We start from the raw sequence: 24813 nt of genomic DNA, 5'->3' as shown, positions 1-24813 counted from the left end.
ATTATAAGATTTACCAACTTAAACATTCTAAAGAATAAAAACATTGAATTAAGACAAAAATGTTATGTTTTAAACTTTTTTGAAGTATACAATTTGTTTATTTAGTAATTTAACCTTAGTTATTAATGTTTTATTAAATGATTCCTCCCTATCAATAAATGGTGCCAACCCGGAAATAAGTTAACAAACTTGAAGGAGTGCGAACCTTTGTTCATTGTTCCCCTTTGCTGTGGTGACAAGCACACCTTTTCACTACACGTGTAACTCAATACTTTTGGGAAGTCCCGAAAATGTCCCAGATTAATTGATAGTCTGTGATGTGTGCACTTTAGGACCTTGAGTACCCCAAAGTATGCAGTAACAACATCATGGTGCATTTTCCGGATTGCTGTGGAGACATAAATCTCTTGCTTGAAGATTCCAGATGGTAAGGATTTCGGGCCCCCATGGCTGCAGATGAAGACGATTGGATGTCCCTGACCAAGAATATGGTAATGTGCCAATGTTGTTGATGTTGTTGATGTCTATTTTCCCGATTAGACATGGTTACAAGATGCTGTCTGACTTCTACAAGCTGCAGCTTGTAACCATACTAACCACCAGATGCTCATGAACTCCTTAATACCTTCTTAAGGTGCTCTTTGCATGTATGCTGTTAAAATACTCCTTAAGGCTTTTTTGTTGCCTATTATATAAACACAGTGCTACAAATATTTTTATTACCTCCCCAAGAAGATCATGTTTTTGCAACCCTTGGTTTTATTTGTATGTATGCGTATACAATGTTATTTGTCGGCTTGAACATCATAAATAATCCTATGATTTCCATAAAATTTGGTACATGCATGAGGTTTAAACGTTTTGAAAAGATTAGATTTTGGGCCCCCTAGAAAACAGAAATTAAGATATTGTATTGACTTACTTACTTTATTCAAATACTTTAGTCAATCTCAAACCAAACTTGAAAGCTTTCTCCACTCCACCCTATCTTCCATTAGAGACTGGATTTCCTAATTCACCTTGGTACTAAGGTTTGTATCAGTTCTTAGGGTTAATCGATGAAGGTGCCTTTTGGTCTTCCACGGCTTCTTTTGTATTGTAATATTAAATAGATAACTTAAATGTTCTGTAGGAGATGGTACCGTTGAGACCGAAGAGGTTCGCAGGTGAAGATGAAGTGCTCCCGTGCCCAATGCAGGTGGTCATCTATGGAAAACAAGACAGGTGCCAGAGGACCATGGTAAGACTAAGAGGTCTTTCATTTATTTTATTTATTGTCAAATGTTACGGTACACTGCACTGACTCTCGAGGCAGCATAGCTGATGTTTGAGAGTCAACAGATAGGGACAGACAAATACTATTAGGTAATGGCAATTTCCACATCACTTACTTAAGCGGTCTTTTTGAATACCAGTTAATTATTACAGCCAGTAGGTACCCATCTGAGTAATGCCTGGCTGTAATGTGCTTGAGGCACCTCCTGAAACATGGGACACCTGACCGTTTCCAAAATCATATACAGTTGCTTGAGTAACTGTTATTTGGCGATTCATTTTAGGGTTTAGAGTTAATGTTGGCAGTGTCTGCTTGACAGTCAAACTATCTACTAGTATGGTGCCAAGCTGTCCTGATTTGCTAGGTCAATCTATGAAAAACAAGACAGGTGCCAGAGGACCATGGTAAGAAAAAGCCTTTCTTTTTCTTCTTCTTCTTTACTGCTTAGCCTCATATCTGATTAGATTATCATCAGTTGTGCATGGGTTAGATACAACACATTTAGTGCCAGGAACAAATAAGATGAAGGGAAAATAAAGGAAAGGCGCTAAGGAACATAAACAACTGAATTGGTGGAGGACAGGACAAGTGAATTTAGTGAGTTAGTAATACATATATACAAGGACGTGTTGGGGTGGCTCAATGCAGCAGGGTCTTCCCCAGTTCGGTTTTGAACTCCAGGGAGAGGGACCCCGCCTCCGCCACACCAGGCTCAAATTTGGTCCACTCTTTGATGGTCCGAGGGAAGAACGAGAGCCTGTAGTAATTGTTCACCAGGTTGTATCATTACTGCCAGTAGTTGCCACGGCGACTGTTGGAGGGCTTCTTTTGCTTACATTCTTATTGTAAGCAAAAGAAGCCCACCAACAGTCACCGCGGCTAAGCCAGTAGGTACCTGAGTAATGAGGCTATTGTAATGTGCTTGAGGCACCTCCTCGAAGACAGCACACCCATTTGCATTTCTACCGAAAGACGGTGCAGCCCTGACTCAGGATACCCTTCCTCAGGATTAAAAACCGGGGGTCTTCATTTACTAATTGGAACCAGGAGGCTCAACTGCCAATTGAGCTACAGGGACATCCTTCAAGCTCAAGGGTAATCATCGTTCATTCGTTCAGACCCTTATAGTGCCTAGTGGCACATAGGGCAGCAAGGTTCCTTCCTGTTTCAGTATAGCAGGGTATATCTTTACAGAGAGGTGTGCTAGCCCGAAATCCCCTTTAAGTGTGCTTGAGGCACCTCCTTGAACATGAGACCCCCATTTAATATCCCAGGGTTTCCATAAGAAGGGTGCAGCCCTTAAATAGCCTGGATGCCAGACCCCCAATCTGGGGCAAACGATAGATATGTTAGAGATTGGGGGTCTGGCATCCAGGCTAGCCCTTAAACCACAATGTCCCCACCCAGAATTGAACTGGGAGCAACTGATTGGAACCAGGAGCTCAACTGTAAGGCTGCTACCAGTTTAGCTTTAGGGACATCCCCCAAGGGCTGAGTTGTTCTGTATGTGGTGATACTCAGGATGTCTTCAGGCACCATGACAACTTGGCCCCATTCCCAGGATGATTCAGGTTATGGTTTACAGTTAGGGTGTGGGTTGAGTTAGAATCAGGGTAAAGATGTTAGGTCGATGAAGGTTAGACACAGGTAATACAATACGCCAAATAACAGTTACTCAAGCAACTGGATATGGTTTTGGAAAGGGTCAGGTTTCAATTTGCAAGTAGCATCCACAACTTTTTGTCAGTTGTTGCAAGATCAATTCATTATTGCACTCATGATATATACATGTATGCTAATATAATATGATAGATCTAGAGATGTGACAGATGTGTATATGACAGTGAGGACTCATTTGTGAATGATTTCTCCTTTTGTTTCCAGAAATCAGCGTATGTTCATGTGCAGAAATGTGGAGGTGAGTCAGCTCGGTTCCCTTAGACTCGAATTTGTGATCAGATTATCTCTTGGACCAGTGAAGATTGTCTCTAATCTAGCTCTATTCAACTGTCATTAAAAAATGCAGAAATTGAATATATGCTGTCCCAGATAATCTAATTAAATATTTTCATACTCAGTCTCAGATTAAGACTAGAAAGGCAACATTTGCGAGCAAATACAGCATGTTTAGCCATACTCCTCGCCATGCAAAAAATGGACTCTCCCAAAATAACAATGGACCATTCTAAAATACTTGCACTAAAAAAATGAATCACCCCAGTCCAAAATTGAGTCTTCCAGTAGCACCTCAACACAATATGGACCAATCCACAACCATATCCACTAATTGATTAACAAATACACTTCTGCTAAAAAATGGACTTTTTCATAATCATTCCAGCTCAAAATTGAAAGAAATAATTAAAGAATCCTCCCCTTGCAAGAATGGGATATTCCGTGCCATTTCCATGTAAACCAGTCGAAAAATATCCGCTGAAAATTACACTCTTGCGCATAATCAACCCAGTTCAAAATTGAATTAAAAAAGATCAACCCCAGGGAAGAATGAAGTTTTCCATAGTATACATATGAAGATTTGACAGGAGACGAAGGAAATGACCAAAAACAACATATTTGAGTCAATTCAAAGTCACCGAGAGGGTTTTAATATAATATTTGTAATATGTTTGAACTATTTTGATTAAAAGAATGTCTAAGTCACAATAGTTCTAAAGTGTTCAAACAATTAGAATTGAAACTTATAACATGTTTGAACTTATTTCACATACGTTGGAAACATTTTGAACGTCACTACACAAAAATCTCTTTATTTAGAACAGTTTCAAACCATCTATCCAAATGTTTCAATGTTCGAACAATTTGTAACAAAAGATTTTCACAATTGCCCTCATAAACGAAGGTGCTAAGTCCTCCTGTGTGTTTCTGCCTATTTTCGGTGGCCGCGCTAGACCACCAGCGGATTTGTTTTGACGGAGCGTCACCCGCGCACGACGATGTACACTGTTCGGCACCGCTAATATCCGGCATTTTCCCGCTCCAAAACACTCCACAAGACCCACGTTTTTAGTGTTTTGCCTCTTGTGCAACACGATTCGATTTGCATTACTAACGGGACGAAAATGATAGAAAAAATTCACCCCGTCCCGGCGTCCGTCCCAAAAACATGAACGACATGAAAATATATTTTCTTACAGATTCAATCACGAAAATCAACAGCATGGGATTCCAAATTTTCGCAACGGCCGACCATTTATCATGGTTGAACTTCCTTCCAAGGCGTGCGATAGATAAACATTCCCGGCACATAATAGTCACTAGTACCAGACTAACGCAAGCTCATGATGATAATAGGGAGAAAGTTTGTCAGTGAAGTTTGGCCACCAGAGGGTACATTCATTTAACGTTACAAGCTAGCGCAAAGGGGCGAATCATTGACCTTACCGGGGACTGACTCTACTGGCCTAATCATTCCTTTTTTGCCGAATTCTACGATCCATACGCCCGTACGTAGGACATGTAGGAAGGCCTGGTGGTGGACGCTACACATCACGGGAGACGCGTGTTGGTCCGAGACAGACAGCGGCGTGCTTTCGATCGCGTAGCGGCGACGCACCGCTGCGACAACGTGAGGGACCAAAACGCCTGTCCCCAGTGAGACCATGTGTTTTGCGCGGCATGCCCCGAATCCGTCTACCATTGCTGAATGTAGCCCGATTCATAGAGGTCTATTTTGTAAGCATTATTTCATGTACCCCTCAGCGTGAGAATTCCTTGTGCAACACTTCGCTACATTATATGTTTAACGCGCACCGCCTACCACCTGCCTTTGATCATGTATGAAGTCGGCGGCAGAGAGAGATCATCAATCAATTTTGACAGGAGTGTCGCGCCAGTCTGAGGAGAAACGATCTCCCGTGTTGTGTTGAAGAATTTGGAGTTTGAAAATATCTGGAATAACTAATGCTAGAATAAACATTCACAAAATCATTGATTTAACTTGTTTTCTGTTATAAAATTTTCTAAACTGCAATTTAACCACTGAGTTTAAGGGAACATGGTGTTTTCCCGATAATCACGTTAAATGTTTATGTCCGGTCTTTCCTCCTCGTAAGCAAACTTCCAGCTTGGCCAGGTGCAAGGCACTCGGGGTCAATGACCTGTAGGTCATATGTAGTATTGAAAGTGACAGAAGTGGCAAATATTGTCAAGAAAGCCCAAAATAAATCGTTTTGAATATATGTATGCCAAAAATGGGAATGTAGTCCTTTAAATATTTGTTCAAGCCACATATACAGCAAATTTCAGGTCATTCGGTTGAAATACCAGGGCGCAGGAGGCCAAGATATGCTTAAAATAGCCTAAAAACCTCAATAAAATCACTTTCAAGGTCAATATCAAAAAAAGGAAAAGAACGCACATTGGTTTTTGCCTACATTACCTCTGTACCAAATTTCAGGTCATTTGGTCAAAAAATGACAGAGATGAATCGATTTGAAGATTTGACAGGAGGAGAAGAAGAAGAAGAAGAAGAAACATGAGAGAAAACAATATGTTTAGCCATACTTATGGCTAAACATAATAAGAACCCATTTGTGCCCAATATGACAGTTTTTCCCATAACATGTTGTTTTCTCAAATTTACAACGATCATGCTCTAAGGGCAAGTTCATCTTAGTTAGAATGACAATATGGTTATTATTCCAGCTAGTACTACAGTCAAACCTGGTCAGGTAACACATCCAGTCACATTAACTTTCAAACAGTCCCATCCATTTTTACATTGTTAACCCCACCCTGTCCTCAGCAACCACCTGTTATCAGCAACATTTTTTCCTCAGACCCTTGAGTGGTTTCCGAATCCAAGTTTGACTGTATATGACATTTGGCTGACATTCAGTGGTGGCCCGCATCATCTACAGATGAAGGCGGCGACGATGATGATGATGATGATGATGCATTCAGAACAACATGTGTCGTAAACTTTAACCTTTAGCACACTTAAGTAGCCATTCGGCACCCCATTCCCTATTGATTACAGAGTTAGGCAGCAGGGAGAAGGTTAAACACATGTAACATGACCGGCATCTTTTCACTCTTTTTTACAGGATTCGGCATTAAGTTGTTCTTCCACGAGTTGACGGACAAAATTTCCCAATGGTTGCCAATCATCAGGCAAGACAAAGTCCGTAGAGAAATCCTGGAGCATGCGAGATGTGGAGCCAACTGCTGCGGACGTTCGCACAACCAGGCCAGCTATGAGTGTAAAGTCAGTCTCGACAATCTGAACAGCATCATGGCTTGTAAGGATACAGTTGTGCTGTCTTTCCAAGAATGGGGACAACTAAAGGTGAGTAAATGGCTTAATGTTGGGATACTTCTTCTTCTCAAGTCACCATATAGTAAGTTGAGAAAATTATTATTGGAATGAGCAGAGCACTTTGGACTAATGCTTCTGACCATTTACAGCTTTTAAAAGGTCTCAAGATTTTTCCAAGATGGTTTCAAAGCATCTCAAGATTTTTTCACAACTTCTTGTATCTTGAGATTTTTCCAAGCATCTTGAGATGCGATGAAAATATCTTGAGATGCTTTGAAAAATCCTGGAGAAATCTTGAGACCTTTTCAAAGATCTCAAGATTGTCTCATAAAATCTCAAGATTGTCTCATGAAATCTCCAGATTCATCACAAAATATTGAGATTTTCAGAATAAATCTTGAGATTTTTTCATTTTCAACGAAGCGTGAAAACTCCTGCTGGGGGTCATTATGATCCATTGTGTATCAGAGAAGTGTTTCACAAAATATTGGATATGTACCTTTAAACTGTGAACAGTCAGAAGCATTAGTCCAAAGTGCACTGCTCATTCCAATAATAATCTGTTCGCTTTAACAGTGAAAGAAACAAGAATTACAGCAATCTCTGGAGCTCCGGGCAAATGTAACAGTATTGCTAGCCACCAATCTAGGGACGCTAAGAGCAGGCCAAAGCTTACAAGGCTGGACTCCAGGCTATAGCAGTCGGGCTTGTTTTGAGCGCATTTGGCGGTGGTTTGTACAATTTTCGAGATATTATACTGATGAACAGAAATATGTACAAATAATCTTAATAAGACCAACATTGTGTTCACTTGCCATTTCATATTTCATCTTTTCCAGGACATTTTCTTCACTGGGAAGAAGTCCAGTAAAAAGCTAGAGCAGTTGTTGAAAAGTTGGTTGTCGGAAAAGCCTTGGGAAGGCCATCAGTTTGAAGTGGACATTCCACCGGATCAGTGTATCACCCATGGAAAAGCTGTGTTGTGTGTGTACCCGAGGTGGCTTGTGTTATCGAAAGTGTACACTGAAAAAGAACTGAAGGAAAAAGTGGCCTGTCATGATCAGAACCTACCAGAAGAAGAAGATGCTGAAGAAAAAGAAGAAGAAACAGAAGATTTAAAGGATATAGAGGCAAAGTTACCTTTCAGGTATCAGCTCTACTTGCAACACCTTCTTATATAAATTACTTGTGATGTTAGAAGTTGCTTCCATAGATCAACATGTATTAGCTCTTGAAAAAATATGTCGGTCTGTATATTTGATCATCATTTTGCAAGTTTCACCGTTTGATGATGGGCATTCTCTGGCTAAGAATCTTCTTGTCACTCTCATTCAGTTCTCTGCATGGTTGAACAACTTTCTTCTTGCTGTATTCACGTCTCTAGTCCTGCTAGCAGGCGGGTCTTCTAACTTCTCTCTAACTACCTTGCACATGTGTGTTAGTGCTACTTGTCACAGACACGATGTAAAAATAGGTATGATAAGGGACAGTCTAACAGTGGGGTTCAATTGCTTCCAACTGACCAGTCTAACTGGTCTAGACCTTTTAGCCAGTACTCAGTGTGTGGTTAAGGCTTGCGGCCTGTGATCTGGCTGCCGGGTTTCGGCGCAGGTTCTCATCCCGGGGGCCAGGAGACTGTTCTACTTACTTCTTTGTTTCAACTGTTTTATCATTAGAAAGAAGACCGAAACTCATAATTAGCCCCACTAGATTGTAACACTATATCAAAGACTTAAGTCTAGCCCTTATTGTTTTTAGTAGTTAGTATGTTAAATTCCAATTCAATACATCTATTATTTTACTATGTTTGATAGTTGTTGCCGTGTATTGTGCCATGTACAATTGTCATGCAATAAAGTTCTAAGACTTCTTCTTCGTTGATGTCCTGACAATCATTCCTGACTACAGAGTACCGCTGGTGGATCTCCGAACCTTTGGTCCCAACCACGGCACAGGGTTCTACCTGAAGGATGTGAATGACAGGCAGTACTTCCTACGCTGTGAGAAGGGAGAGGACATCAACTCTCAGATCGATGAGTACAGGGACAACTTGATTCAACAGCTGGCAGAGAAGTTCCAGACTGCTTCAAACGTAGATCAAGCAACAATGTCACAGGTGGGAATGCAAATGACTCCGTAGAATCTACTTATTTGTTTATTCTTTGAGATTTACTACATTTCTGGCACACACACAGTGACTATCACCCTTTCAACATGTCAACCCAGAGCGCACCTATTGTTTTCGATAAGTGTAGTGGGTTCTTTAACATTCTTGAGGTGTGGCTCTCCTCTGAACCAATAAGATGTCCCTAACCAAGGCTAGGTACAGTCTAAACTGTGCAAGAAGACCACTCAGGACCAATAAAATCTGGTCTATGTGGACAGGTGGTCACTATAGACAGGATTCTTAATGCTTGTGTCAATTGGAACAAGATTGGCAACATAAAAAGATGTTGCCATGGCGACGGTGGTCTCTGTTAACGTTTTCGTTTTTAGCCCACATGCAAATAAGGACCTCGCATAAATCATATCAGTCGATCACCTTCTCTACCAAAATAACACAAGTTGTCCAATGTATGAAAATCTTGTTTTCACAAAAAAAGATTTTGTACCATTTCCTCATAAATAATTAAATGAGGCCCTCTATGCAAGATTTGTGTCTAATAGTGGCCACATTTACTTAACTTCCAAATGGTGCAAAAATGAAATCCCCATCATTTGCCACTATGGATTTATAGTATTTTGTCATCAATTATGCAAATTAAGTATTAATTTGCATAATTGATATCTATCGATATTTATCTCTTTCTCAGTAACATATGTCATGTGTTTGAGAGTCTTTTGATAGAATGCAGCTGATTTATTAACTGTCCTCATTAATTATGCAAATCAGATATTGATTTGCATAATTGGCATATGATTATGTAAATAATCACTTAAGCTATCTACACACCAAAAATTATGATGATCCGTCATCCCCTTCTTGGGTTCTTCTCTTTCAAAGTTTGAGTCAAAATCAGCTCCTGCAGTTCCAGAAAAAGTCGCTAGGGGCCCAAATCTACAGGACATATTTTCCTAACAAAGAGCTATCCACCACTTAAAAATCATGACAATAGCATGTTCAGAAGACGAGATTTGAAAAGTTAAAGTTCCCCTGCAGTACCATAGAAAGTCGCTAGGGGGCCCAAAATCCAATCATTACAAGGTCTCCCACAGACCTACCCACCTACAAAATATGAAGACAATACATCCAGGCATTCTTGAGTTATCGTCCCATGGACTTTCACATTCCTGTACAATTCCTAGAATTCTTGCAATCTGCACACAATATAGTAAAAATTTGGCTTGCCCCTGAGGCGTCGCCAAAAATAATCTTAGGGACGAGGAAAAAGTGGTCACATTGGCCAGGTGTAGAGATGGTTACTTGCGCAGGTTTGAATTTACTCATTCCCACCTGAGTTGAGTGAAGAAATATGTTTAAACTGCCTTTCTGAAGAACACAACAATTGGGGCCTGCAAGGGATTTAATCCCAGAATCTTAAGATTCTAAGTCAGCAACTTGAACCACAAGACTTAACTTGGCCCTCTTCTGAGAATAAATTTCATGACTCCCCATGAGTACTTTAGTCTGAAGTCTTTGCAAACAGTCATATACAGTCACCTTTATGAGAGACTTTTAAGATGTGTTTAGAACAGAACAGGCAGTATTTTTATGGCAGCTAGAAATACTTTTTTATGACATACATTTTGTATTTTACATCTATACTATGATTATGTTCCTTTTTCAGGTTTTACATCGTGATGGTTTCTTGCTAAATGTTGGGGTGTTTGCAGAGAAGCCGCAGCCTGGGAAAGATTGGTGTGTGTACGTGTTTATGACACACCAAATGACTGATCTGGAGGCACTGGTAAGTATGTACTACATTTAAGCATATATTCAGAATGTGATGCACATAAGGTAATTAGCCTGCTATTTAAACCTATTATAGCTCCCAAGTCGCTTTTGTTCTCTTTGCTTGTTGCATCAGAGTATCAGCCGTTGCTTAAGATACGTCTTTTGGCACAACTATATGAACCTATGCACGAGATATTAACCTTAGATCCGCAAAGCACAACCTTAAATACTTACGTTCTGCTGAGATGCTCTATATATACATTGTACACAATGGACTTAAGTATAACTGTTTTCACTCTGAAAGTGCTGTCTTTGGAACATTGATGCAGAAATGAAAAATAAAAACAGATGAATAAAAAAACAGATTAAATCATCCGGAAGTGTTATTGTCGCAGGTCAAATTTATCTATCAAGTTAATAACCTTTAAAACCCAACAGGAGGAAAAGGTGACATTATGTTTGACTTTTTTTTCCACAAAAGGTAGAGAAAAGAAACCTACAGCTGGTGTGCCCTCCCCGGCCGGTTGCCATCAGTACCGACATGCGCTGTCCTAAACTGGAGGGGAACAAGGGATACAGGGTGGTCAACCCTGAAGCTGACGAGGTAGGGCAGTTTATGAATCCTGTCCCATATTAGGCAGAAAAAATTGCAATTGGTGTTGTCTTCTGTCCTTGGGTTTGTATCCCTTGATTGCTGTTGCTACAGATCGTAGTAACATCTCCTAAGTTAAACATAATTCCACCAGGGTACCCTGAAAACATATGTCCAAACAGATTTTCAACCCAACGCCCCCCAGTATAATACATGTACCTGGGGGTGCTGCACTACAGATCTCTCAAACCCACTGTTTTTCAAAGTGGCAGATTTATATAACAAAGTGGATTCATGTTAATTGAGGTTAGCAACATAGTGTTACCTTGTGGCTACACTCAAGATTTTGTTCATCATCTCATCTTCATTTTGTACATATGCCTATAGCTAAAGCAGATTCAGTTAGATTTGAATTCATTTATGATGATGAATTCATAGTTGATGTTTTAAGCCATTTCATGTTTGTATGACAGAGTTTGGATCACAAAACTATAAAAGAAACTCATAGAAACAGAAACTAACCTAGAAGGACATATCAACATTGAATACAAGCAGTTCTGGAGAATAAACTTCGCTTGCTGCACCTCATAATGAGGAGGACCAATGATGATGATTATGATGACAGAGTACTTCACTCAAAAATATTTTACATCTGCCTATAGCAGCTTCAGTTAGACTTCATAGTTGATGTTTAGCCATTGCATGTTTGTATGACAGTACTTTACTCAAAATCATGTACATCTGCCTATCGCTAAATCAGCTTCAGTTAGATTCGTTGTTAGTGTTTAGCCATTTCATGTTTGTGTGACAGAGTTTGTATCACAACACTAAAGAAACAGAAACAGAAACTAATTTAGAAGGACATGACCTTCTCTCAGCAATAAATGACCAGCAGTTCTGGAGAATAAACTTCGCTTGCTGCACCTCGTAATGAGGAGGACCAATGATGAAGATGATGATGACAGAGTACTTCACTCAACATTTTTTTTACATCTGCCTAGCAGCTTCAGTTAGACTTCATAGTTGATGTTTAGCCATTGCATGTTTGTATGACAGCTTTTCTGCATCCTCCTATAGCAGCTTCAGTTATGCTATGAAGCCCTGATAGAGGAGAGACGTGGACCCAACGATGCCCCCAACATGTCCAGCTACATGATCAAGGTGTCCCCCATGAAATCTAGAGGGAGTTATGCCAATTCCGCCTTCCATGGGAACATGTCATTCCAAACAGGAGCAAAGCCCGTCTTTTCCTTCACAGCAGACTTCAGTATTCAGGTATGAGGCATTATAGATTGAACTTACTTTGCCAACTACACATGTATTGATTTGCATGGCAGAAGAAAAGATGAGATGATGATTTGGTTTTTATTTGAACCTTCAAACTTCAGAGTGTACAGTCTTGCATTCAAATAGATATACCAATTTAGCTGAATTGCACTGTTGATCATATATATATATAGTGGACCTTTGTACAATGCAAATCGCTAAGACAAATATGTTTGCTCTAAAATTATATGTAAGCTGTATCTTACAAGTCATTATATAGAACCTAAATGTTGAGTCAAGTCTGTAGGTATGCATCATTCAATATTTCAGAAATTCTCTTATAATTGTAAATGTTTAATTCAATTTATGTTCTGTAATTATCCACACCCTTACACGGGCAAAACTCAAGTAGAGTGAGAGGCTCTGCCTCACCGCGTGGTCGCTTGACGTAACTGACTTACTGAGACCCGGGGGGCAGCAGGCCGCGTGCTCCCGGGCGCGTCTAATTAAACTATTTGGTCTCCGCCCAAATGTGTCCGATGATTATTGGTATTTCTTGGTTCAAATATTGGACAAATCTGTTTTCATAATTGCAAAAGTTTCTCTCATATCTATATTGTTTTCTTAACCGTCTAAACTATATCATCATTGTTTGCTTCTACAAGAATGAAACATTTGTGGAGGAAGGCTACCCGCTGACAGTAAGGAATTCTCCTTCCAACCCATCGTGGCTGAAACGGAGGGAGCGATTGGTTGAGATGCTGTCGTGTAGGATGCCTTTTAACAACAACTGGGAAATGCTGGTGGAGAAAATAGGGCTGGACTATACAGTAAGTGAACACATCCGATTCATCTTCCATGTTTTGAATTGAAAGTTCTTCTGTGATGGTACTGTAAATGCATTGAAGTTTGCATGGTTTTAATTTCGCGGTAGGGAGAAAATGAAGTGTTTGCGGTGGTTTTAAGTTTGCACTTGAGACAATAGTAGGCAAGGGGGTTGGAGAGCAAAAACAATTGTGATGGTTTTAAGTTTGCGGTTCATCAACCATCCCTCAACCAAGGCGGGGGCTGATACAGACTAATTGGCACCTTTGACCCGTTGCATGATAGTTTTATCTAGTCCCTATGACTATTGATATCTGGCCGTACCACTTCTGAAGTTTTCTTTTCTTTACTGTGATTAGGACCAATGCTTGACTCTATTTCATACTTCAGCATTTGAGATGCAGTGTCTGTCTGTGACCCCTAAAATCTCCCAGAATCATCTCATCTCTGTGGTTTATATTTTTCTCTCGAGTTCTGCTGCCAGAGCCTAGAGTGTATCAGGTCTTTTGTTTAAACCTTTGTTTATTCATGAGAAGCTCAAATCGGCACTGCTTTTCATTGAGGTCATGAGGTAAGAGGTAGGGTCAGATGAAATATAACAGAGATACAAATTACATCATTTAGGTACTGGTAACTCTATCAACGTATAAAGTAGAGTGGATTTATTCCTCAAGCTAACTGACATCTTTCACACCGCAGTCGCCCCTCAGTAAGACAAATGAAGCCGCGTAGTTCGAGGTGGAAAACTTTTATTCAGTCTAGTACCACTATCTATCAACATATATCACAAGTCGTTGTACAAAATCTTGTTTTCAGGCTTTAATGGAGTGTTATAGCAAAGGGCAGATATACTGGCTATATGTACAGACTCTGAAGTCTTAAAGTTTGTAAATGAATTATTGTTTCCAGGCTTTACAGTATTCCGTACTTCAGCATTTGAGATGCGGTCAGTTTTTTCCTCACGTTTTGCTGCTGAGAGTCCAGAGTGTATCAAGTCGTTGTACAAAATGTTGTTTCCAGGCTTTACTGGCCATCAGACAGAAGAGCCAGGACCTTTCCGTGCCGGCCATGGAGGTTCTGCTGTGGGAGTGGGAGGAGACTCGGGCCGAGTTCTTCAACTGCGAGTCCATGTGCAAGTTTCTGGATGAGATTGGGCGGCGGGATGTCATCTTGTATTGCCAATTGATACCGCAGAGTATGTGAACTGGTATTATATATTTCAAAATTAGCACTGGATGTTAAAATGTCACCAATGACACTAGAATACAACAATTCCCGATCACATTCAACCATGATAAGTATTATTCAATTTACACCCTTCTGATGTTAGTGGAAATTAAACAGTACAAATCATACTTGTCAGTTGATACCACAGAATACATCAACTGGCATTATTATGCAGTCAAACTTAATTTCAGGAACCACTTGCTGAGAAAAAAAGGTTGCTAAGGACAGGTGGTTGCTCACTGCATGGTGGGGTTAATTTTGGAAAAATGGACGGCACTGTTTTAATGTGTCTAGGTGAGCAACATTCTAAGGCAAATCAATCTCAAATCGCAAGTGGATGCTTTATTGTCACTAAAACGAACTGGTTAGAACAAGTCGATACTGGTCTAAAAATTGAGATGTTACTGGAAAAATTATCTGGGCATGCATGACAACTGTCATATATGATCTGCAAGTAAGAGAATATTTTGTGTTCGTCCTTGTTGATTGTGTAGGAATTCATTTCAAGCCAGGTGTGGAGTACTCCCAGTACTGGAGAAATGTGGCAGAACCAGAGGTAAATAATGTAGTTCCATATCATGGTGTACAGTCAAAACTGCCCAAGAGGACCACTTATTTTATAATTAGGGGACTAATAAAATCATGAGACTACTGTCAGAGCTGAAGAAAGATGGTGGATGCCTTCAGAATTAGCGTCTCACCAAAAGCTTCTTTGTAGTTTAATTCTCTATGTTAAATGATCAAATCTGGTCTATGTACAGTCCATGTAGACGTGGTCACTATAGACAGAATTCTTAATGCTTCTGTCAATGGGAAAAATTATTCAATGGACCATAAAAAAGTTGTCACATTGGCCAGGTGGTCCTTATGTAGAGGTGGTTACTTGTACAGGTTTGACTGTATCATTGTAAAGAGTGAAGACTGTGGGATATCGTCTATATTCAGTAACCATAGTCAAGTAAAGAAAAATTATTTTGTTTTGTTTTCTTGACACTTTACACATTATGAAATCGTGAGACTGCTCTTTCTATCTCTGATAATTTTTCAGTTGTTATGCTTAAAACTTTTTTCAATTTGATGATTCACAGGAAGTAGCCTTCAGGCTGCATATGGCTGTGTTTGCTGACAATCCCTCAGTCGGAGGCCTGTGGTCGGTGATGATAGCAATCTCAGGAAACAAGGACATCAAAATGCTGGTAAATACAATGTGAAATATCTCGTTCTAAGCTGTATTGATCCCTATCTTGAAACTCTTTGTGAACTTGTTTTAAGTTATCATTTTTGTAAACGCAACATACATTGTACTTTTTCGATCTAGTACTTTTGTGTGATGAGGACCTCAAAATGTTGGACTTGGTAAATACAATGTGGAACATCATGTTATTATTATTAACTGTATTAATCACAATTTTTCACAGATGTATAACACAATATACATTTTGCATCTATTGATATTGTGTGATCATTATGCTATGTCACTGTATGCACTAGGTAGTTTGGTAAGCTTGTGATCTGAAGCCAGTCGAGTAAATAAATGTTCCTTACTACACCTTTTGTTGTATTGGGGCAGTGCCTATCTCCATTTCTAAAGCCCTTAGGCCATACATGCCACTACTGTTTGGGAATAGCCCGCTGGTTATTTCAGTGGTGTGTGTTCAACTACCACAAGCTTTTCATTAGAGCTGAGAGCTATGCAGAGGGAGCATTGTGTAACATTTTTTGAGTCTTTGGTATGACCCGACCAGGTTTTAACCCAACCCCTCATAGGCCATTTCACCAATAATCTAGAGCAAGTTATAAGGGAATCCCCTGTATAGGTATACTAACTAATTCAAAATGTATGTATATACTCAGGCATTATCTGTATAACAACATATCTTCTACATCAAAGTTTAGTGGGCCAGCTGGTTAGAAAGTGATGTAATTTCTAATGATCACATTATTCTTCCAGAACAAGGTAGTGAAGGGCTATGTAGTGTGCCCAGTCAGGAGCATTGCTATTGGCCAGGGGGAAGACATGAACTTAACCATCAACATCAAGTCACAGGGATGGAGTCTGAAGGGGACACCTCGCACTGTGGTATGATCTTCTGCTATTATCACCTACCAAAAATCATGAACATCCATCCAAGGCTTCAAGAGTTATGTCGCCTGCATCGACAGTCATTCCACCATTGCCAGACCAAAACTAGAGTTTCACGACCGCATACCTTCATTATCTCCATATAGAAAAGACCAGACTGACATAGCCTCTATAGCAGGCTCTCCTGGCCTTTTGTTTGGCTTATAATGCACTTCTTGCTGATTGATTTTTGTACTGGGTTGTTTGTGCTGCCAGCCCGTAACCAATAGGCCCAGTAGGGATTATAGTCTTTGGCAAGAAGCGTATGTTTTCAAGGCTGTGTTTCTGTTTCTGTGTTTGTTAACAGCATAACTTGATAAGTAGTGGATGGATCTTTATGATACTGTATTTGGTATGTTGGTAGGTGTTCACAAAATAAAGAAATGATTAGGTTATTGGCCTTCTGGCTGCTTTCTATGGTACTGCAGCAAAACTTCCAGTTTTGACATCTAATGTCCTGGACATGGTATGATCATGATTTTTTAAATATTGATTCCTTACAAATATGAAATATTGTTTTGTTTTGACTGTGGATACCGTGGCAAAAGAGGACAAGACCAAAGACTTTGGCAATGGTACTTTAATGGTGCAAGGTTTAATCTTTTCAGGGCTCTATTTTTAATGATTTTAGTGTATTGATTATAGACATGTCCTTCTTTTTCTTGCTCCTCCATCACTGAGACACTAACTTGTTTGGTCATGGTTTATTGTACACCAACTAGTTTGGTTTCCTCTTGATCATTTTCTATTATCCATTTTGTATTTTTCATGTTTGTTGAACTGTTCTTATCTAATGTAATTTTGTATTTGTATTTCTGAGTTCAAGGATAGGGTTTCTCATAAGTAATTTTCTTTGTTCCATCTTCAATTGATAAATGTGAATGAAATAGATAAATATGTCATGTTCCTTATGTTTTGACAACAACTGTGCCACACACAGGTTCTGCCACATAAGCAGCTCCAAATCCTGACAGACAACCAAGATTTTGTGTGCCACAAGGAGGTGACCATCCTGCACGAAGAATCCAACAAGTACCAGTTTCAAGCTCAGATTGTTGCATCCCTGGGAGAGAGAGAAGTGAAGTTCAGTGTACATGGAGACTTCAAGCTTTATGTAAGGAATAAGATAATGTATTTAATCAAATGTACTTATAGCTGTATAATCGTGTATAGTTGAACTAGTCCTGAGGAACTTGTTTGCACCTTCCAAATATTCATTACCTCTGATGTGTACTCAGTAGAAATACAAACTTTATTGGGCAAAGCAATTTGGAGATATTGGCTGCAGTCTGGAATTGAATCACTGCCTGCTAGAAACATAATATATTTGTGTGTTCTAATAGTGTTAGGATTGTGGTAGTTGATTGCCTGCAGTCATTTTTTGATTGATACTTGGCAAAAAGATATCAGTCTACTGACATCAAGATTGTGAAAACCTTAATTATGCATGTCCTTGGTGCTGAAGGGGTTTGTTGTTGTTGTTCATAGTAGCACATAGGTCAGCAAGTTTCATAGCTGTTTCAGTAACGGTATATTCCTTGTGTATGTCCTTGGTGCTGAAGGGGTTTCTATTGTTGTTGTTGTTCACCATGTAGTGCCTAGTAACACAGCAAGGAGCTGTTTGAGTAACCAGATATACTGTAAATGCAGAAATGTTTGCGGTGGTTTTATGTTCGCAGTTTTCGCGGCGACCGTTTCACCGCGAAATTAAAACCACAGCAAACATTTTGTCCAATACTGTAGCAGTATGTGACTTAAGTTTAGTGCTGCCGCAAACTTACAACCACCGTGAACACCCCATTTTCGCCTTAGCGCGAAATAAAAACTGTGCAAACTTAAATGCATTTACAGTATTTCCTGTGTATGTCCTTGGTACTGAAGGGGTTTCTATGTTGTGGGTTATGTTGCTTACTTACTCCACATGTTTCATAACTGTTCAAATTAACAGCGAAAAGGTTGAGTATGCTGTAAAAGTTGTTTTACCCTATTCTACTGAAACTGGTACATGATATGAGTTAGATATGTACAGAGTAATCTCCAAGCAGATGTAGTAGCAATTGGGTTTGTTTTTAGTATTTTTGGAGAAGTTTTGTACATTTTCTAGAAGTGCACAATTTTTACAGATACCTAATTAGCTAACACTAGCATTCATTAATTATCAATTTTCCTGGTAATTGATCATTAGCACAATTTGAGCTGTTATCTGAAATGCCTTCAAGTAAATAACAGACTTTATTTGTGACGAAGTTTGATCTTTACATCAACACAAGCAAAAGGAGCTCACCTAAAATATTCAGTCGTACTACATCGACCTTCTTGAGGAGTGATTCAATTACTCTGAGCATGTGACTCTAGGGACACGTGACTGGGTAATGCTTTTGCTTGTGTTGATGTCAAGATCAAACTTCGTCATGGATTTCAACAACACAGATGAGCTTTCACGCTAATAACAGACTTTATTCTTTCTGTCCTAAAAGGAGGACAACAGCACCAATGGAGAGCCCATCTACGAGCTCCACAGTCCCAAAGCCAAGAGTAAGTGGTTGCCGGTGTCCAAGAGACTGAAGCTGTGCCAGATGCTCGACTGGAACATTCCACTGGGGAACAACTGGAAGATGATGGTGGAGAAAATAGGGCTGGACTTTCAGGTAGGAGATTTAAGCTGAGAATTGGCCTCGGGTAGGAAAAACATACATTGTACTTTTATCAGAACTATTTGTTTTTTCTTGTTCCACATACATACTGTTAAATTATATGGGACTATGTTTACCTTTATTTCTTTTTTACTTGCCATTGGAGTAGTCTAGAACTTGGTTACATGTTAAGATTAAAAAAGTATGTTACTTTTATGAAATTGTTACAGGACAAGAAGACATTTTAAGACTTTACATGGATAGAAACATGTGAAATTGACCCTCTTGAGATGATTTTTTAATTTTTAAGCCTAACATTTGGTGAACATCCACATCCTTTTTTATAAAGAAAAGCAGCATATGTCTCATTCTGATACAGTGGTGAGTCAGAACATTTGGGTATCGGAACATAGGGGTGTCAAACACAGAAAGATTGGAATCTAGAGGCGTCAGAACATAGGGGCTTTGGAACACAGGGGCATCGGAACATAGGAGTGTTGGAACATAGGGGCATCGGAACACAGGAGTGTTGAAACACAGGGGCATCGGAACATAGGGGTGTTGGAACATAGGGGCATTGGAACATAGGAGTGTTGGAACATAGGGGTGTCGGAACATAGGAGTGTCAAAACATAGGGTCTTCAAAACATAGGGATATTGGAACATAGGTGTGTTAGAACATAGGGGCGTCGCAACATAGGGTCATCGCAACATGGGGGCCTCTGAGCATAATGGCATTGTAACATAGGGGTGTCAGAAACATAGGAGTGTCAAAACATACATGTAGGGGCATCAGAACATTGGGGCATCGAAACATAGGAGTGTTGGAACATAGGGATGTCAGAACATAGTGCCACCCTCCGTCACTGCAGAGAAAGGTTGCATTCAATGACTGTCACTTCCTTCCAATGCTCAGGCCCTGAAACAGATTGAGGAGGTGAGCTACAAGGAGGGACGGTCGCCCACCGAGCTGCTGCTTCAGGATTGGGAGGCCCGTCAGCCCACCCACTTCACACAGGACAACCTGTACAGAGTCCTGGACCAATTGGAACGCAAAGACGTCATCATAGACTGTGGGCTCAGGCTGTCCTCGTCGTTGGACAATCCTCTCACTAACTCTTCTGCAGCCTTCAATGCAACTCTGAGGCCTGACAGTCTTCCATTCTGATTCCAGCTTAATCATATCAAGTTTAAGATTGTCTATTACAATGTACATTACATCAAGGTATACTGTCCAACCTGTACAAGTGATCACCTCTACGTAAGAAACACCTGGCCAGCGGAACCTTGGACAATCTTCTCAGTAATTCTTCCCCAGTCTTCGATTAATCTCTTAAGCCTGACAATCATCCATTTTGGTTACTGCTTAATCATGTTGTGCGAAAACATATCAAATTCTAGCCTCCTTCGCAGACTTCTTGGAGCACCAGCATTTATTCTTTGGGGGGAGCGCTGATTCCCGATTTTCAATATGGGCTAAGGTTCACTATGATATAGTGCCGGGAGGGGCCAAAACCCCCTCTCTAGGTAATAGAGAACCTTAGCCCATGTTGAAAATTAGCCCATGTTGAAAATTTTGAATCGGTGCTCCCCCAAAAAAATGTATGCTTGCCTAGCATACCAAGAAGTCTGCAAAAGAGGCTTTCAAATTCAAGATTGTCTATTGCATCAAGGTATAGTCAAACCTGTGGAGTGAAGTGACCACCTCTACCTACATGTAAGGACCACTTTTTGGTGGCCCCTTAGATAATTTTTCCACTGAAAAAAAGCATTGAGAATCCTGTCTATAGTCACCACCTGTCCACATAGACCAGATTTTGTTGGTCCCTGCGTAGTCTTATCGGGCACTTTTGACTGTATTTCAAACAAATGTGTTGTAGTGTTATATTTTTCTGATTTAACACAAAGTTATGTGTGGCCAAAAACAATTCTGTGCCTTAACATGAAATTCTGATATTCCTTGTAGCTTATGCATGTTCAATGAGAATGTTGTTATGGAGTATAGAAATAGTTAAAGTTTGTAGATAAATCGGTTTGCTTCAGTTAGGACGTCCACTCAGATGGGACATAAAGCTGAAGGCCCAGTGTTTGAGGAGAGCTGTGCTTCAAGTATGTTAAAGAACCCACCACACAGTGTGGATGGTTCAACCTTACAGTTTGTTCTTCAGGTTGAGACCTTGAAAAGGTGATAGTTCACCTGTTATGTCAATCCTTCCACAAATGTGGAAAATCTCAATGAATAATATGAAATAAAGTAAAAGATAAAGGCAAGAACACTGCTTCCCACTGTTGCCAGAATGTTATGTTTATCTGTATTGTTTGCATGTCTTGTGAAAGCTTTTACCTTCAGTGGGAGTTTATGCTGGTCATATAGAAGAAATATGTACATTGTTATAATCTGTTTTCCATTCTTTGTTGCAAATAGAAGAGTGTTTTTTTCTCCTAATATTATCCAAGAGAGTGTTCAGAGGTCAAAATGTCATTTGTGTATTAAAATTCAGCAAATGTTATAGGATAATGTAAAAGAGTCTTTGTTTCGGGAAGCTTTATGAAGAGTGGAGTAATGTATTGTTTAATCCAGATTTTTCTATCATGATTTCCTCTAAGGGGAAAAACATAATGATTATATACATGTATATACTTTGATAAGGGAAATTACTAGTATCTATTTTTTCAAAAAAAGATGACATGTTTATATAATAGAAGGTAGGAATTTAAGTTCTTTATTGTTTTGTTTTTCTAGTGTTTAAATGTCATCAGTGAAATTGAACTGCAATACTTCCAGCTAAAGATAGGTGGCGCTGTAAGAGCCACTAACATAATACATTTGTACCACCAGGGCACATGATTCCGCCACCATGAAAAGATACGTCCAAACAGATCTCCAACCCAACGTCCCCCAGTATAATGCACTCCTGTATAACTAAGTTGTGCATACATGGGGGGTGCTGCACTAGAGATCTTTCAAACCCACTGTTTTTCAAAGTGGTGGATTTATGTCAATGGAAATTAGTAAAGTTAGGATTTTACAATCTTATATGGGGTCAAAATTTTATTCAAATATGTTATTGAGGAAATGTTGGTTTCCTAGGCAACTGAACCTTAACTGAAAGTGGAACTGTCAAAGGTTAGCCTGGATGCTTATGTAAATACATTGTCCTGTTGATGTTGGAAATAATTTAAGAGATTTACATGACGAAGAGTTTTTTTTTAAATGACAATGTCACGAGAATTAAACAACAGTATCTGATGTATTACTAAGTAATACGTTCTCCAAATATCTTGTAAATATGATGGATTCTTGACATGTGACATACACGTAATTTCTGAAATTCATGATGATTTCTTGGAATAAAGGAATCGTGACCAAAAACACAAAATGAACAAAATAGTTTGAATAATGGACTTGCGTGTACACACCCTTTCCGCTAAACAATTAAGTTTGTGGGGCCAAAGATTTGACAATTCGCTCAACAAAGTCCATAGGTAAAGAATTACATTTTGTGTGCTTTCCTTTCTTTTAAAGCCACCAGAATCTTACCCAGGGCAAGTCGTAAAGAGAGTGCTCCTACTGTGAGCTGCCCAGCAGTTTGAGGGGTGGGTTGACCTCCATAACCACATAGATTCATAAAAGGATTAGATTGTCTGCCAGCCTAGAACAATAGCACGGACAGATTACCATAATAATTGTCAGAGAATTCAAATTTTCGCTTTCCCGCCTTTCTGAAACAAGAAGTTGTACCTGTTTCCTTGTCGCAAGTGGAATTTCTACCAAATAGCATAACCTGCGTGAATTCCCTTTGCTATCAAACGGGGAAGTAACAAGTCATGGATACAACGTGACTAGACGTAACGTTACTGAGCACTTAAAAGTAGCTTGCAAGTTATAGTAAATATTTGAGGAATAACTTCCCTAAAGTCGTGCATTACACCTCGGATTCGCTTCAACAGCAAAATAAATCAATATATTACGTTTATATAATATGGGGGTCTTTTGTTACTAGATGCTATCTTGGAGCGTACGTTTCGAATTCACTCGCAGCGACTAGATGCCGGTCAAACTTTGTGAAAAAATCTTTTGGGGGCTCATCTAAGTTAAAATGTGTTTTTTTTTTCTGTTGGCACATCAGTTTTATTTCTACTCGGTGTCTTGTAGCCGACCCTCCGTCTAGGAGTGCAATAAAAAAAGGAAAAAGAAAATGTCAACTTTTGAAAATGGTAAGATATTTCTGTCATTCTACGTCACGTGACAGTTTCTCTAATTTTCCGAACGTTTCGCTTGATTTAACGTTATAGTCACGAAGAGGAACAGGTCCGGAAGTCAGCAAAATCATGATCACGGGTAAGTTTGCAAAGTTCCGTTGTTTCGATGTGGTGCTTTTTTTTTACAAGGTAAATCCAGCTAGTCTTCCAAGATACCGTCGCTAACATATTTTATTCAATTATTTATCAATTAATTGATTAATTAATTTATTTCTGTTTTCTTTATACGGGGTAGGCGAGCTGCTTTACATTTACGTCACAACGCCATGCACAGCATAACATATACAAAAAAAGAGAAAATAATAAACAAAAAGTAAGCCATAATAACAATATATACACAGCCGAGCGCAATCAGCTTAAACTAAACGTTTGCAGCGAGATGCGCAAATGTTAAATGTGACATGTTGTTCAGTGTAATATAACCAGCTGCTATCGCGCCGCGTGCCTGCGAAGCTGGTGTGTTACGCCGAAGGGCAGTTATACCGGCTATACAGACACAGATACAGATACCGCCATTTTGCTGGACAATCCTTTTTTTATTTCCATCTATGTTTTTATATGATAATATCATAATCATTACACAAGACAAAAGCATGATGTATAGTGGCCTTGTCGTATCATATTCAATTTATTTTGTTCATTGTAATTTGCTTTATCCATACTTCGTTTAAGTATTGGGTTCTTGAATCGGGTGTCTGCGAATGTTACCCGCAGATTATATTCAACAATGGGTGTTAAATAGTGATTGAATAGAGAAAATCTCCATTTAACCTCCTTGATTCAACTTGATGAGCGATGAATGTTAGACCGTCCAGGTGCTGATAAGATACGCAATGCGAAAGTTGCTCAAGCAACTGGATAAGTTTTGTAAACGGTCGTATTTTCAACTTCATTTCTTTCTTTCGCACGTTTCTCCAGTTGAAATCGACTAACGGTAATTGTGTAGCCAACATTACTAGAGCCTATTACAGAAAATTAGGAAGTTCAAAGCAAAACCAAACTGTCGACTAAACTCCGTTGAACTCCGATGGGATATCCTTGAAATAAATCTTACCGTGAGAAAGCGCAGCATTTTTTGACAGGCAGGCACGGAAGCCAGATGGAGCAAAGAGCTTTGGTTGGAAAGTTCGAAACTCGATAGCTTTCTGTAAATACTTTGGCACATGGCCGAGACCGATTCGCAGAAAGAGTGATTTTCGGGAAGTGAAAAACCTCCCACTCTACTCTTCTACTCTACTCTTTTTACACATATTGTCGGCCTCACTATTTTGTCAATTTTTCTCTTTTACTAGTATAGGCAGTATATCTTTAAAAAAAAAAACTGGCAAAATAGAAAGGCCAACAAAACGCATAAAAATACAAGTAAGTTTAAACAACTCGCAGCCTTTGCAACCATTTGCGATCATTCTCTGTTCATACCAGGGTTATGGCAAGTG

The 24813-nt window shown here is 39.5% G+C and overlaps 1 protein-coding gene across 2 annotated transcripts; it reads left to right on the top strand.

Annotated features, from left to right (window-relative positions):
* Positions 1-168: 168 nt before the first annotated feature.
* Positions 169-21624, top strand: LOC136427233 (uncharacterized). 2 transcript variants are annotated; one of them, XM_066416019.1, is made up of 17 exons: positions 169-491; positions 1133-1240; positions 3161-3194; positions 6343-6584; positions 7394-7701; positions 8463-8670; positions 10343-10462; positions 10931-11053; positions 12122-12316; positions 12973-13137; positions 14153-14327; positions 14854-14915; positions 15448-15555; positions 16311-16439; positions 17422-17595; positions 18959-19129; positions 20031-21624. In XM_066416019.1, the coding sequence occupies exons 1-17, from the start codon at positions 447-449 to the stop codon at positions 20280-20282; spliced, it is 2619 nt and encodes an 872-aa protein (XP_066272116.1). In that variant the 5' UTR covers positions 169-446; the 3' UTR covers positions 20283-21624. The 2 variants fall into 2 exon arrangements, with proteins under 2 accessions (XP_066272116.1, XP_066272115.1); XM_066416018.1 differs by having other exon boundaries at positions 12119-12316.
* Positions 21625-24813: the final 3189 nt, after the last annotated feature.

This window comes from Branchiostoma lanceolatum, chromosome 2 (assembly GCF_035083965.1).
Source record: "Branchiostoma lanceolatum isolate klBraLanc5 chromosome 2, klBraLanc5.hap2, whole genome shotgun sequence".
Lineage (NCBI taxonomy): Eukaryota > Metazoa > Chordata > Leptocardii > Amphioxiformes > Branchiostomatidae > Branchiostoma > Branchiostoma lanceolatum.
The sequence above is the reverse complement of the archived record's forward strand: the minus strand, read 5'-3'. Positions and strand labels throughout refer to the sequence as shown.